The sequence below is a fragment of the Delphinapterus leucas genome, chromosome 8, assembly GCF_059928025.1.
Source record: "Delphinapterus leucas isolate spDelLeu-1000000601 "Yukka" chromosome 8, BTC_Dleu_Yukka2, whole genome shotgun sequence".
In the NCBI taxonomy this organism is placed as follows: domain Eukaryota; kingdom Metazoa; phylum Chordata; class Mammalia; order Artiodactyla; family Monodontidae; genus Delphinapterus; species Delphinapterus leucas.
This window is the reverse complement of record NC_143136.1, coordinates 3,796,183-3,812,496: the sequence shown is the minus strand read 5'-3', so window position 1 is coordinate 3,812,496 and position 16,314 is coordinate 3,796,183. Positions and strand designations below refer to the sequence as shown.

General features: G+C 43.7%; 1 protein-coding gene across 9 annotated transcripts in view; it reads right to left on the bottom strand.

The window, feature by feature from the left end:
- Positions 1-6,193: 6,193 nt before the first annotated feature.
- The window catches only part of COL6A3 (collagen type VI alpha 3 chain), an 85,917-nt gene continuing 75,796 nt past the window's right edge, over positions 6,194-16,314 (bottom strand). For all 9 annotated transcript variants that reach the window (XM_089916169.1, XM_089916167.1, XM_089916166.1 and 6 more), the window contains 2 exons: positions 7,743-7,907; positions 6,194-6,981 (listed from right to left, as the gene is read on the bottom strand). In XM_089916169.1, coding sequence (XP_089772295.1) covers positions 6,941-6,981; positions 7,743-7,907 — 206 coding nt within the window. In that variant the 3' untranslated portion in view covers positions 6,194-6,940. The remainder of the gene's footprint in view (positions 6,982-7,742; positions 7,908-16,314) is intronic.

Genomic DNA, 16,314 nt, shown 5'->3' with positions numbered 1-16,314 from the left:
ACTTTCTCAGATACAGCCTCCATTAGGTCATAACTGGGTGAACTGGAACACTCTGACCCTCTGTTTCATCATCTAAAGAACTAGTATAGTGACTGCTACCAGACAGCACTGCCTGAGATAATGTGGGTGAAGCAGCTAGTACAGTGCCTGACACACAACTGCTACTGGGTAGAGGTAAATTGTGTTAAGATTACACCATCTTCTAGAACAGCCCAAAAACTCAGTGCATTACCCGAGTAGAAGTTTAGTTTTGCTCACAAAATTCAAAACAGGTGTTCTTTTCTGGCAAGCCACCTCCGCGCACACAGCCAGGCTGGAAGCTGTCCAAGGTTGCCCCATAAAGCACTGGGTGGAGCCTCGGGTCAGGGGCATGCTACAGCACAGGCAAGGATGTGGAGACCGTGGCACCGTCTGACAAAGAACAGGCCTCAGAAAGAGGTCCACAGCTGTCTCAGGTCAGGAGTGCAGCTCAGACCACGCTTTGCTGAACACAAAGTCAGCACAGATGATCTAACATCTGTTTGGTTCTAGTTCCTTTGTGGAAATAATGTGTAAAAAACTGTACACAGACATTACCTCAATTCTTGCACATTTTAGACCAAAATGTACCCAGAGTCCACACTTCATTTCCTCTGCTGTTGCTCTGGTCTTGGTCACCATCGCATCTCACCTGAATTTCTTCCATGGCCTCACCACCGATGTTACCACCCCATCACTGGTGTCATCGCCTCATTGCTCTGAGGTCTTGTCCACACGGAGCAGCTAGTGGATCCTGTAGAGTTCAAGGACGTTCCTGTCGGTCCCTTGATGGAGCTGCTGAATGATGGCTCCACGTCACTGAGTAAAAGCCGGTAGATCGACCCAGGCCACCAGTGGCCCCTGGGCCCCTGCCCTCACTTGACAGAACCCAGCCCAGGGCCTTCTCCTCCATCTGAGGAACACGCTGCTGTAGGGGTCCCATCTGCCCTGAGCTCTCTCCTCAGTTACCCCCTTGACTCACCATCTTCAGGTGTTTCTCAAAGTCTCCTTCTCAGCAAGGCCCACGGTGATGGCGCTACTGAAACATGGTGGCTGCCCCAGCACAGCACTGCCTGCCCCTTACCCCACCTTCCCTGCCCCAGAGCCTCGTCACTTCCTGCAAAAGCACTTCTACCATGGGCTTCTTCTTCATGGTCCTTGAATTCTCTCTGTCTCCCACCAGCAGAATGGAAGCCCCTCGGGGGCAGGGACCCTTTCTGGTTTGTTCAACACTTTATCCTAAAAGCCCAGAGGAATACATACAATGTGCTCAGGTGTCAAATGAATTAGTGTAACCAACTGTCTCCATTGAACAAGGCAGAATTACGTGGAAATGGGATCTTAGTGTGAGATGCAAAATCAGCCTGATTTTCCAGAGGTGGAATGAACCCATTAATGACTCTTCCACTCTATTTTATAACTAACATTGGGGTAAAATGCAACTTCAAGATTAGGGCCTAGACATTGGGAAGGGTAAGTGCTGTAGCTGGGTAGGGGACATGTCTGGTGGCCAAATGGGGTTTCTAGGACCCTCCCTCCAGTGGTGTCTGATTCTGCACATCTGAGCACCCCTGGGTGTGGATGTAAGCTGGGGCCACAGGTGATGTGTGTGCCCTCAATCTCTCCTAAAGTCCACGTTTTCTCTTCCTGGGGGCCACCACATGCTAAATTGCACAAGGGCAGAGTAAGAAACCGAGGGAATTGGAAAGGCGGCTGCGGTTATTTTTCTCCTCAGCTCTTCCCACGTCTTCATGCTTTAGAGATGCATTTGTGTTGTCTGGTTCCCCCAGTAGGTCAGTTCCAGCGGAACTGCATTTCCAGTGCCTAGACCTGGATCTAGCACATGACACATGTTCAGTAAACACTTGTGGAACAAAGGAATGAAGGAAGGAAGGAAGGGTGAGTGGTTACGTACATCCACACAACACAGATTCTAAAACAATTAAAATTTATGAATAGTGCAATTCGTATATAAAAATATGTTCAAGTTGAAAATAACTGTTTGATAAGGGTAATACACGGGTTTCTTTTAGAAACAAATTTAAGTGTAGGAACATTTAAAGAACACTTAAATTGCCACGCCAGAAACAACCACTGCTTAAATTTTGTTGTATTTGCTTTTGTTATTTTCCTTCACAAAAGGGAAATATAGGTGTGTGCGTGTGCACATATATATGAAACTATCATATTAACTATACAGATTTCTATCTTTTTAACATCATATCATATATATCAACTGATTAATGGCATCGACCATTTACCAGCATCATGATGTAATTTTTAATTAAATTTTATTGGAGTATAATTGCTTTACAATTTTGTGTTAGTTTCTGCTGTACAACAAAGTGAATCAGCTATCTGTATACATATATCCCCTCTTTTTTAGTTTTCCTTCCCATTTAGGTCACCACCGAGCACTGAGCAGAGTTCCCTGTGCTATACAGTAGGTTCTCATTAGTTATCTATTTAATACATAGTAGTGTATATATATATCAATCACATTAATGGCTATGTTTTTCTTTTGTTGGTGAAGCAGGATGTATTTAAGCATCCTTTTCTTGTTGGCCATTCTGGTGATCTCACATTCACCTTTGTCATTGCAAATAAAGCCATATCCTTAAACATAAATTTTTGTGCATCTCCGATTGTTTCCTTAGGATAAATTTACTGGGAGAAAAGTCATGATAACTTTAAATGCTGTTCACTCGCACACATTGCTGGATGGGGCTAAGGGAATGATGGCCATCACGAGCGTGGTGAGGGCTCTGTGCATGTATTCATTTGTCAAAACTCATCAAGCAGCACACAGAAGTGGATGCATTTTATTGTAAGTAATGTTGAATTTTTGTTTTTAATGTGATGGGGTGAACCGATCCCACGTGAACAGTGCAGGAAGAAAGATGCCCACCATTCCACCCTCTCTCGGGCTTTGGTTTTCCCAGTCGAAGTGCCCCCACCGAGGGGAAGACCTGAAAACTGCTGTAAGGATGGAGGGAATTTTAAGCAGCAGGGGGAAGGAAGAGGAGGGGAGACTTGAGGTCGCTGTTGGGCAGAGGAACTTTGGGGCTGAGAGAGCTTGTTAAAGGGTGTGTGTGAAGCCAAACCATGAACATGTGATGAGCCTTCTCCCTCATCCCCTCGAGGAGACTTCAGTCACTAACGTGTGGTGAGACAGACTCACACACACTAGTGGGGTGCCTTGGGGTGCCGAGGCTCACTTCTAGGAAATCGAGGGGCAGAGGAGGAAAAGCAGTGTTCAGCCTGCACTAGAGATCTGGGGCTCAGAGCTCTCCACTCATCAAGTTCCTACAAGAGGCTGGTGGTGGGTGCCTGGTGGGTCCTGTTTTCCCAGAGTTGACGGCTAAGGGCCCCAGCTTAGAGCACAGTAACCAGTCACTAATGAGGTAAAACAGGGCCGAGGGAGAGGTGGTGGGGGCCTTTCAAGAGCAACAAAGCGCTTATGAAGAGGCCACACTCTTCCCTCACTCCCTGCGGCATCAGGAAGGGGCGTCCACTGGACCCTCTCCCTGAAGACAAAGAACCACTCAAGAGTTGGAGATGATGGTCTGAATCATTCCTTCCCACCACCACCAAGTCAGGGGCTGGAGACCAGCTCTCAACTGACCATGTTCCTGACCCCTGAACCCGCAGGACCCCTGACCCCTGGTCGAGTGGAAAGACGGATGTGGCAGTTGATGTGGCAAGGTCATGAGCATTTCCCATGGATTAAGTGACCCGAGAAGGTGGCTGGACCTGAGCCAACTGGCTTACACTGCTCTCCAAGGGGATGCTCTCCTGCACAAAGACCCCAGCACCGAGGGTCTGTGAAGAGGACGACCCCCAGTAAGGGGCTGTGAGGGGCGGAAGAGGTTCACAGAACTGCCAGGCTAGGGCCCCTCAGCTTCTGCCAGAGAACTGGCATACACCCCGAGAGAGTCAGCAAGGGACCCTACCACAGAAAGGAGTCAAGGAGAGAACAGAAGCCAACAGAAAGTCAGCTCCAAGTTTACCTATGGAGCCTGGGAAGGAGCTCCAGCCCAGAATTCCACAGGCTTGGGGAGAAAAAGGAAGGTGGGAGGGAACAAGCCATGGGCTTCTCCACTCTAATCATCCAGTACCTGTGCTGGTCTACAGGGAAAAGGGTCTGCACAGCATCTGGGATTTAAGTTTTGAAATGAATAGGACCCAGCCTGAAGATCCAGTAGTGATGGTTTCAATAACCAATGCCAGTGAGGAAGTGGCAGCATTCAACTGAAATCTCTTAACTACAGCTGCTACCTTGCTGTTAACAGTGGATCGACAGATCAGAGTTGGGAACTGGTATTGGAAACCCTAAAACTGTGTTATGGGTTGAATTGTGTCCCCCCCGAAAAAGATGTGCTGAAGTCTTAACCCCCAGGACCTCAGGATGTGACCTTATTTGGAAATAGGGTCATTGCAGATATAGTTAGATAAGATGAGGTTATACCAGAGCAGGGTGGATCCCTAATCCAGTTTGACTGGTGTCCTTATAAGAAGATGACCATGTGAAAACAGGCAGAGATTGGACTCACATGCCTGTAAGTCAGGGAATCACGAGAAAGTAGGAAGAAGCAAGGAAGGACTGCCCTACAGGTTTCCGAGACAGCATGGCACTGCCAACACCTTGATTTTGGACTTCCAGCCGCCTGAGCTGTGAGAGAATACATTTCTATTGTTTTAAGTCACCTGGATTGTGGCACTTGGTCATGGCAGCCCCAGGACAAATGCACACAGACTGTCCCATCCACTACACCAGTGAAGCTGCCTTTCCCAATCCCCCTGCAAATGTTTCTCTGCTCCAGTGGAATGGGATGCGCTTGGCTTGACTGCCCACAGCCTGAGGGGAGGCACGCAGGCCTGTTTCTGTGGAAGGGGGCTGCTCCTGTGGGGCTGGAGAGAAAAATCTCTAAGAAAGTCATAGAAGGAACATTTCCCACCCAGGCTGAGTACCTGTTTGAAAGGGATTCATGGCCATCACGGGGCTCTTGGTAGTTCCATTGGCTTGGCCTCACGCTAAAAAGGGGGCCCTTCAAAGGTGGGGAGGCAGTCAGCATGGCCTAGAGGGCAGACGTGGTCCAGGGGCCCCCTGACTGTGAGAGCTTCTCAGGAGTCCTCAAAGCCATGCAATCTACCCCGGGCTACCCTGATATTCAGCCAGGCTCTCTCCATCCCGACAAGGTGCCCAACGTCTTGGATTGTGAAGTGCTGAGTCCTCCCCCAGATTCCTGCAGATTCCAGCAGAGGGGTCCTTTGCCCACAGCATCTTCCTTCCATCTCTGCCTTTGGCTGCATTCTCTGACACACCGACTCAGGGACAAAGCTCAGTTCTTCCTCCAATTGCTATGCAGATGTGCTCGCTTTGAGCGCATTTGTGAATTTAGAAATTGCACCCAAAGATCTGGGTGGAAATCACAAGGAGTGGTCTCTGTAACTTCCCAGCCTCTCCCCACCCATCTCCATGGCTCTACACACCCTCTCTCTCCTCCTCCCTACCTCTGATCAATAGATTAACTGACAGATCCTTCCCCATCTTACATAAAACAGTTCTGTCCACACCCAAGGTCCCTAGAGCTCGGCCGGAAGCACTTGTCAGAGTAGATGTGTTTTATCAAACAAGTTCACTTTCCTTCCCAAGTGGAGTTCAGATACCACCTAAATATGTATTTATTTGTTTCTTGTGTTATTTCTGAAGACAGGAGCAAAAGGGTCTTTAAAGAAAAAAGAAACTTTATGCTTCATCTTTGAGACTCCAGAAAGGGGACTGGGGATTCCTGGGCCAGTGACATCCCACCTCTCAGCCACTGTAGGCAAGAGCAAAGGGAACCCCCAGGAAACAATTATCTTAAAGGGGCAGGGAAGGAGGCCACATCTCTGGGACACAGCTAGAAGTTAAAGGAGAGCATGAAAGCCAGCCTGGTTCTTAAGACTAGGAAGACTCCAGGGGCCTTAAGCAAGGAACGTGACCCACCTGGCCATGGAGAGCTGGATCCACCGGGTTTCCCACTGTCGATAGAGCGCCCTTGCCCCTTCGCTGGAAATCAAAGGGTGGTACCCAAGACTGGGGGCTTGAACGGGCTCCAATTCCCCTGTCCTGGGGTGATTCTGACAACAGGTGCTAGGGAAACGACACAGCCAAGAACACCAAACCCACACCACTTTCAATATACTTTATTTAAAAGTTTCTTTGTATAAATTTCCTAAAAATTTTAAAATTAAAATTAACACCCCCCCCAAAAAAAGTAACACAGACACAACATTAGAGGAATGCCAAAAAAATCTCTATTATGACTTTCTTTACATCCTTTAATTAAGGCATTGGTCCCACAACAGTGCACAAAGATTAGGGGATTTTGCTTCCCTCTAACTAGGTTGCTTGTTAGAAGCTCTAGGAAAAGGAAATTCGCTCAAAATCTAATCCAGGAAATTGGGGGGGAAATGGAAAAGTTAGACTCTTGTTTTTTCTCCATACACAGGCTTTCCATCTAAAGTCATGCTTAATTAAGAGGGGAAAAAAATGAACCAAGCAGAAGTATATAGAGTAGCTGTGAAATTGGGGGTTATTTTCTAGATCTTACACTTGCCTATAACAGGCATAACGTGAAACTCCAGAGGGAATTTGAATTTATAGGAATGTTCACATAAACACCAGCAGTGGATAACTATTACACAACGTTCAAAGTATACAATGTAATTGCCCGGAGACAAAGAGGGTTGACTCCACAGACACATTTAGCACCATATTGATAGGTCATGCAGCAGACATTTCCTCCCAAGTTCGAGTGTAAATCAAAGCATGAAATGGTACAGTGCAAGGGAATCTATACCCAGAGCTTCTACAAAGACGACTGGCGATGGCGGACTCCTTCTTCTTCAAGAGGTATGTGTCACTGGTCGGCCGCGCTTAGGTCCCAATCGCAGCAATGACTCCGGGCTTGATGAGCACTGAGCATGGATGGCGGGGGCGGCGGGTGAGGGTGGAAAGGAAGAGGAGGGGAAAAGTCACATTACTGACCCAAAAGGACACTGTATTTCTCATGAAAATATCCATGGCCTCTGGCTTTCATCACCAATCTCACTTTTCAGTTCATTTCCTTCAGTGGCTCCCCTGGAGCTTCTTGGCCTGGGGTTTGGGGCTTTCTGTGCCACCTGAGCCCTTTCTCTCTCCTGGCATCACCTGCCTGGCCTTTAAGCAAACCCAGCGCTCCCATTCCGCACCAGCCCCAGAATCTCTGTGCAGCTGTTCTGATTTTATTACCAATCACGTTGCCCAGCATAATGGAGATATCGCATGGCCTGGCGGTCCACATTATCATTTAGAGGAAGCAAGATTATTTAAAGTTGAATAGACTATATAGCAGTTATTATTAATTGTTCATTATATTATTTTCCTAATAACCATGTCTGTTACAGTATTTTATGAATAACAGAAACTTAGTAATATTTCTGAAGGGTAAGGAGTGGTCCACCGTATGTTTCCTCATCGGCAAAAATACAAGTATACAAGTATGTTTTTAGGAAACCATAATAACTCAGAAAATTAACCCCGTGTGTTTTATTTGTACACCTTCCTCATCTGAAAATCCAATTTATCTTCTTTTTCAAATCTATCATCATTATTATCATTCAAATATCTTTAAAAGGTGAATTATTGGCCTGGATCCCTTACCTGCAAAAACCACCAACACAAAAGAAGAATCACTTACCAGGAGGGCAAACCTTTTCACATTCACCCTGCGAATCAAATCTGTTTTCATTTCCACCACAGCCTCCATACCAGAATCTGGCGCAGCTTTCAGTAACGGAATCATAGTACCATTTTAATATAAAGTCCCTGCAAGTTCCTTCTTCTTTTGGCAACTTACATATATCTTGAAGAACAAGATGGGGAAAGAGGATTAATGAGAACGTGTAAGTTACTGTGCTCCCAGCGTGAGGGGCTGAAGCTCTAATCACAGTGCTGTCAGAGAGAGAAAACAGAAGAGTTTCCAGAGGAAAACTTCCTTTACCTCCCCAGTCTTCAGTTTCCTCACTGTCAAGTGGACATAATAATCACCTACAGATCTGAGAGCAATAAATACAATCTTATCGATGAAAGTACTTCATAAACTACACTTGGAATCCCAAATGTTGGCAATTATTATTGGATGATTTCAGACTAAATGAACTGTGTTTTCCCCTTTCCAATCACTGGGTCACTTAGTCTCCGGTTCTTTCAATGCTCAACCCCTGGAGAAGAAACCTAATTTTAAAACCTTGGAGTTTTCTACTCCTTGCAAAATAACAATTAAGTTCTGTCAGAATGTCATTCAAAAACAAGACTCTCCATTTCACTACAAGCCGGGTAGATTAAAAACAAAAGTCAAAGTGCAAAAAGAAAATCCTTTATGAATATGTGTGTAGGGACTTCCCTGGAGGCACAGTGGTCAAGAATCCACCTGCCAATGCAGGGGACATGGGTTTGAGCCCTGGTCTGGGAAGATCCCACATGCCATGGAGCAACTAAGCCCGTGCGCCACAACTACTGAGCCTGCGCTGTAAAGCCCGCGAGCCACAGCTACTGAGCCCACGTTTCACAACTACTGAAGCCCAAGTGCCTAGAGCCCGCGCACCACAGTGAAGAGTAGCCCCCGCTTGTCGCAACTAGAGAAAGCCTACACACAGCAACAAAGACCCAATGCAGCCAAAAATAAATAAATTTTTTAAATGTGTATATATGCACACATGTGTTGTGTCTGTGTGTGTGTAGCTACTACCTTTGTGACCAGTCAAATTTAACAAGCCAAAAGAAGAGCTAATACTGATGCAAAATTCACAGAAGCAAAAATGTCACATTGCAAAGCTATTCCGAAGACAGCATTCTTTTTCCAGTTAAGGAAGTTTATGTTTTAAATGCATGCTTCTGATGCAGTCCAGCTGCAGAGTAAAAGCTACATTCTCCACCACGCCTGGAAAAAAAGAAAACTTTACAGTTCACACACAGTAAAACTTCTGTTTACAGTGTTTTCTGGCAAACTCTACATCTGGCTGGAAAAGAGAAACATTAATATCAACTGTTATCTGAAAGTTTGTAAAATGTAAAACAAACCCCTGGAGTGGACAATGTTACATGTTTATGTGCGTAACTAACACCCGTGAATCACCGGCCCTCCCCACACAGGGCTGACATTTCCGGGGGCCTTTTCCCCAGCTCCATGGATGGCAGGGGTGGTAGGCATCTTCAGGGATGATGGGTAACAAGAAGTAAAAGGAAAATCTAGGTCTTCAGGTAGAAAACCAAAGCTCAGGTCAAGCATAATGGACCAGACTTCCAGGAACAGGATTCAGGCTCAGAATTGGTCTAAGACACTACCTGGTGACTCTGGGGAGGCTGTCACCCCCGCCCCCAGGAAGAAAGTGACCCCACACCTACAGCATCTCTGAGTTGCAGACACTTTCAGAGGCCCAGAAGGCCAGCAGTGCTACCAAGAGCTTTTGAAGACCCAAATGAGGCCAGGATAAAATGATGACAACTTACAAAAACAACTTGCTTCATCTCAGATGTGCCAACGCTAGAGGAGAAGGCCTGGTTTGAAGGAATGAGGGGACTGAGCCAGGCAAGATCGTTCAAGCACCAACACACATCCCTTGTTTACTGGTGGGTCCCCTGTTAGCATGGGAACTTGGCCAAATGGTCGCCTCATCCCCTCCCCTTTCTTCCCCAGAGCATCCCCCAGTGGCCCAGGTTGGTTCCACTTTGTTCCAAGTGCACCCAGTCCTGGCCATCTGTGTTTAGCTCTTTGGGTCCTACTCCCCTGTGCTCTTCTGAAGCAACAGAAGTCTTCCCAGACCCAAGGACACCCAGCCTGGAGGCAGCCCAGCAGCAGGACACTGCTCCCTGACCAACTGGCTTTTCCAATTTCCCTTGATTTTCACCTTCAGTCTCCGGTACCAAACTACGGCTCTTGCATTCTACATCCTTTATTCCAGCAGGAGTCACTGCCAAGACCCTTAAGGTTTACTAATGGGATATGAGGATGCTACTACTCTGGACTCGTAAATTCTTGGAGAACCAAGAGAAATATGTTAATGTGGGCCTCAACTTTATGCAAAGACAAGAGCCTGGGGTTCTCCATTTTTAAAGCATGAAAATGGAAGGTTTTCTGTTCTTAAGAAGAGAAAGTTTTAAACTCCCGTCATTTGATCTCTGAGACCCACGCAGGCTGGACTCACCCAAGCTATGTCTGCATATGCTAGAACAATGGTGTCAAAGTCTACAACATTGAAGTGTCCTAGAGTCCAAAGAAGGATGGTTGGATCTCACTGAGTTTTTCCCTAGAACAAGTCTTTGGACATGACAGCTATTTATGTTTCCCTCCAGAAAGAGTTTTCCCCTTGGGGCCCAGCCCTGGGGGAACCTGGGGTCCTTGATCCAAGAGAAGTGTCTGGCTACATATTCATTGATTTTCCCCTCCTTATACTGAGAACCCAACCAGAGCCTAAGAGACCATGAGGAGTGAGAATTATCACCAACCTTTCCTGGTTCACTTTTGCCTAGAATAACAATGTAAATAAGTTTCTTTTTTTTTTTTTAATTTTTTTATAAGTTTCAGTTTAGGGCTTCCCTGGTGGCGCAGTGGTTAAGAACCTGCCTGCCAACGCAGAGGACACTGGTTCGAGCCCTGCTCCAGGAAGATCCCATATGCCGCGGAGCAGCTAAGCCGGTGCACCACCACTACTGAGCCTGCGCCCTAGAGCCCGCGAGCCACAACTACTGAAGCCCGCGTGCCTAGAGCCAGTGCTCCAAAACAGCAGAAGCCACTGCAATGAGAAGCCCGCGCACTACAACAAAGAGTAGCCCCCACTCGCCGTAACTAGAGAAAGCCTGCGCGCAGCAACGAAGACCCAACGCAGCCAAAAATAAATAAATAAATGTATAAAAAATAATAATAAGTTTCATTTTAAAAGAGAGACTTGAAAGGCTGCCTGATTCAGATCCCCATCTGGTGAAGCTTCCTGGTGAAATAGTCAACGGTTACTGGGCTTCAGTGAGCTTCCAAACATGAGAGGAAACTGATGCAAGCGTGATGCCTGGAGAAACCCTGTCCAAGGAATCCCACGCTCACAGAAACCACAGGAGCCAACCTACATTCTGGAACAACAGCCATGGGGTGGAAGGCACCCAAAGAAACACAGCCTACTTTTGTAATAAAGACGTGTGTGTGTGCACGTGTAATACTCATGGGAAAAAACCAGGAAAGATATGCATTGGATCATTAATGGTGGCCATAAATGGTCATCAGTGTTTGATTATGGGAATCATATTTTTCTTACATTTTTCTGTATGTCCTGAATTCTTCACAATGAATATCTATTATGTTATTACTAGAAAAAGTGTTTGAAACCAAAAACATGTTGAATTGGAAAATCTTGCCTTTTTTATCAGTTGAGATTTGTATAGTGTCTAAAAGCAGCATATTTTTTTTTAGTTCTGTGATTCTAAAATTATCATTATTTATTTCTTTAAACTTCTTTTTTTAATTGGGATATAGTAGCTTTACAATGTTGTGTTAGTTTCTACAGTACAGCGAAGTGAAGTAGAGTTCCCTGTGCTATGTAGTAGGTTCTCATTGTTATCTATTTTACCCATATTAGTTAGTGTATATATGTCATTCCCAATCTCCCAGTTCATCCCACCCTGCTTTCCCCCCTTGGTGTCCATACGCTTATCCTCTATGTCTGTGTCTCTATTGCAAAGCAGCCTTTTTAAAGACATCAATTTGACATTTTCCAAACCAGCAAGTTATCAGTATTTAAGTTCTTTCTTAAGCAAAATCGTGGGAGCTGAGAGGAGGGGAAAGGGTTTAGGCTGCAGTTGTGAATATGTGTAAATATGTTCCTCGTTAGTTTAATGGTTTCAAAACAAGAAGAAGGTTTAATTGCCTTAGGATCAGACATTGTTGACATGATATAAAGTGCTTCCAAACCTCTGAAGCAGATACAATTGGCAGGAATGAATAAAACTTTCCTGTGTCTACATTTTGAGTGTGGATTGGCTCAAAAAGTACCAAAGAAACTTTTTTTGTACTTTTAACCTTATTTTCAATGTAGCTGTAGTTGCATTTTAAATGTAGTTTCAGGTCTTGACCAATAGAGTTTTATTTCATAAGACTTTTATAGCTCACAATAAAAAAATACCAAATGCCCTTGGAGACCCATCTTAACCCAAACATGGTAGCTGACTTAGCTACATTCTCATGCAGCAGTAAACACACAGCCCTGAAGACGGCTACGTCTCTTCAAAGTAGAGAAAATATTTGTAGCCATTGAATGTACCTCAACTTCTGGGGTTAAGTTAGTTCTTTAAATTATTATCAACATAAAGTCATATATTTTCCCCATCACATCGTTTTGTGGCAGCCAATGCTGTATATTCATGGTGGAACACAGCCAAGCAAATACTGGATTTCATCAAATCTAAGACATCTTAATTTTATAATGTACTATTGTTCTATAATCCACTAAGTAAGAGAAAATGCTGCCAATAAGCCATGACATATCATCAACTTCAAGTCACATTTCAATTTCAGAGGTACCACAATGGGGAAAATTGTACATCTTAGAATCAACAAAGTAAGTAAAACATTGCTGAACTTATTTCCTTCAGAGCTGTGTAACTGACCCAGGAATGCCGGATCAGACAAAATATGGTCATTTCTACAGATTGCTAATTTCTAGGGTGAGTAGAAAAGAATGTTACACATTGTGTTAGTTATTTTTATTCTCTTCTGCATTGAAACATTTCTTCACACATGGGTGGGCCAATAATTTAGGATTCATTCTTTTCTGAGTTAAATTTTTTTTTTCTTTTTTTTTGCTGTTTAGAAACTTCAGAGTCTTAACTTTGCTAATCATATGCATGTAAAATATTCATCCAAGTCTTCTTTGGCCAAAGATGAGAAGGAGAAAGAGAGAGATGGTAACAAAAACCTAAAACCAACACTAGCAACAACACAGCATCCTCAAAACTAGCGGCCACAAAGCATACTGCAAAAATGCCTAGCACAGTCGGTACTTCTTTAAGACTGTGACAAGCACCGAAAGATTTGTTTAATTGCTGCTAACTGCCATTTTCAGGCAGCAAATGTATCTCAGAAAAGTGGGTGTGATGCCCTTAGGTGCTGAGGAAAGCAAAAAGTGGGGTGGGATCTTTCTTTTTGCAGGGCTTGTTTTGTTGAGGAAAATACAAGTATTAACCATTTAAAATGGAATCATGTAGTATTGCAAAGTCTGGAATCCTGAATGGTTAGTAATGATGCTATTGGTTTGCTGTTGTGATCAACCTTCATCTCAAGCTGAGGCCTTACTGCCACACCTCACACTCCATGTGACACAGGGCCAGGCCTCAGATGGGGGACAAAGAATCCCCTCACTAGGCTATCCTCCCATTACATGCCTGTGTCAAATTTCTGGTAAAGAAGTACCTATTAAATGTGAATTTCAAAAGGGGTAAATATTAACATATGAAAACTCAAATATTAGGACTGCTCAAACTTCTCCCCCTTCATTGGATGCCATGGACCAAAGACCTTTTATTTCACAGGATTTTTGCCCACAATTTCCTGCATAGATTCAAACACTGGTCACCATGTTTCCTAAACCCCAAGTGGTAAACTATGACAAAATTCAGTTCCTAAAGATAGAATCAAAACCCAGTAAATCTTTTATTCATAGAGGTAAAAAAGCAAAGAAGAGTGTCTAGGGAATTCCCTGGTGGTCCAGTGGTTAGGACTCAGTGCTTTCACTGCTGTGGGCCCAGGTTCGATCCCTGGTTGGGGAACTAAGATCCCGCAAGCTGCATGCCAAGGTCAAAAAACAAAAATAGTATCTAGCATTTAAAACTAAGAAAGGAACACATCTCTGTAAGCACAAACTGTGTTTGTGCTTACAGAGATGAACTGTAATGAACTGGTGCTGGAATTAAACTGCATTCACGTCCACATATAAAAGCTAGTTTTAAAACTTATTTTTGCCTGAATTGTCTAGAAAATACATCTTTGGAGAAATAATGCATGTTGTGGCAATTGATATTTAGATGTGAAATATACCTGAAACTACTGAGTAAAAATATAGTTAGTATATTTTTTAAAGTTTCTTATAAACAATGATTTGTTGTTACTCCTTTTCTATCTGCAAAAATAGAAATATATTAAAATGTTTCACCCCCTGGAAAATTTTCTAAGATGCTTTGATTATATGTGGGAGGGGTTGGTAGGGAGGAGGGAAAACAAGCTTCCATCTCCTAATCCTGTTTACCCATTTTCAATTTATACATTTTAAAGTAAATATCCAATTAATTTCATTGAAGAAGAGCATTCAAAATGGTGTGTGTGTGTGTGTGTGCACACCTACATATGTTCATTCAGCGACTTCTCCAGGCAAAGTGCTGGGCTTTTTTTTTTTTTTTTCAAAGCGCTGTTTTGTTACTTGCAGGCTAGAGATGAATTATGCAGAAACTTGTTCTTCAGAAGAGCAAGTAAGGGACTTCCCTGGTAGTCCAGTGGTTAAGAATCCACCTTCCACGGGCTTGATCCCTGGTCGGGGAACTAAGATCCCACGTGCCGCCATAATTACTGAGCCCACACGCCTCAACTAGCGAGAAGCCCGCATGCCACAACTAAGACCCGATGCAGCCAAAAATAAAAATAAATGAAATAAACAAAAATTTTTAAAAAAAGAAGAGCAAGTAATTTATATTTTCAGGCTGACTTGAATCACTAGGGGGGAAATATATACACGTGTGTGTGCACACACACGTGAAAGGAAGGGTGAAAGAACATTCAAGTCCTGGGTTTGAGGGCTCTGTACTGATCAGAAGGAAGGAGAAAGGTTTTGGACTCATCTGTATGTAACTACCACCCATCGCCTTGAAGGACACAAAAGCCCCAGTCTCAAAATCTCTTTTCTGTCTGTCACATGAAGAGAGGAGACCTAAGTGTTGAAGGTCTAGATTGAAAACACCTTCCTACGTCTGAATCTGTGACTCAGTCTTAAAAAACAAGACAGCCCAGCCAGATTCTTGCTTAAAGATTGTGTTGTTTATATTAACTCAACACTGTTTATATATTCTTATTCCCTCTGGACCATACATAAGAGAACCAAAAACATCCCCAAATCTCACTGTGTAATTTATTCCTAATCATTTTCTCTCAGTGAAGCACTGAATTTGCTAGAAGTTTTACTTTTCCCACACTCTGTGAGGGGTGAAGTTACCAGCAAGTGGCAAATGATATGCACAGATTTCAGGGACTTTGAAGTCAGAATGTCATCTGTCCTGACCCATATCTTTGGTGAAATCCCAGTAGGTCCATTGTGGCTTCTCTGAGCTCAAGCATCGTGTTGGGAGATGACTCAGGAAGGTAGCTGGGGTGCACTAGGGCCTGCAGGGAACCCCCAGTGCAGGGGACAAAGGCTTATCCATTGTCCCTTGATTATGAGCAGAAATCAAAGGAGTTGAGAAAACTCTAATTTAGAAAGATACATGCACCCATGTTCATAGCAGCACTATTTACAATAGCCAAGACGTGGAAGCAACCTAAGTGTCCATCAACAGATGAATAGATAAGGAAGACATGGTACATATACATAATGGAATGCTACTCAGCCATAAAAAAGAATGAAATAATGCCATGTGCAGCAACATGGATGGACCTGGAGATTATCGTACTAAATGAAGTAAGTCAGAGAAATACAAATACCCTATGATATCACTTATATGTGGAATCTAAAATATGACACAAATGAACTTATTTACAAAACAGAAACAGACTCACTGACAGACATAGAAAACAAACCTATGGGTACCAAAGGGGAAAACGGGCAGGGGAGGGATAAATTAGGAGTTTGGGATTAGCAGATACAAACTACTATATACAAAATAGATAAACAGCAAAGTCCTTCTGTATAGCACAGGGAACTATATTCAATATCCTGTAATAACCCATAACGGAAAAGAAAATGATAAAGAATATATATATATATATACGTATAACTGAGTCACTTTGCTGTACACCAGAAACTAACACAACATTGTAAATTGACTATACTTCAATTAAAAAATAAGAAATCAAAGGGGTTGAGACTTGTTTTCTTCTCCATCCCAAACCACCATGCCACATCCATACTGGCATTTTTTTAGTTTGAGTTAAAAATCATAGCATTAAAAGTTTTTATAAAATCTTTTTGTACAACTCTTAAGTTAAAACTTAATTACCCAGTCTACCATGAATTATTGAATTG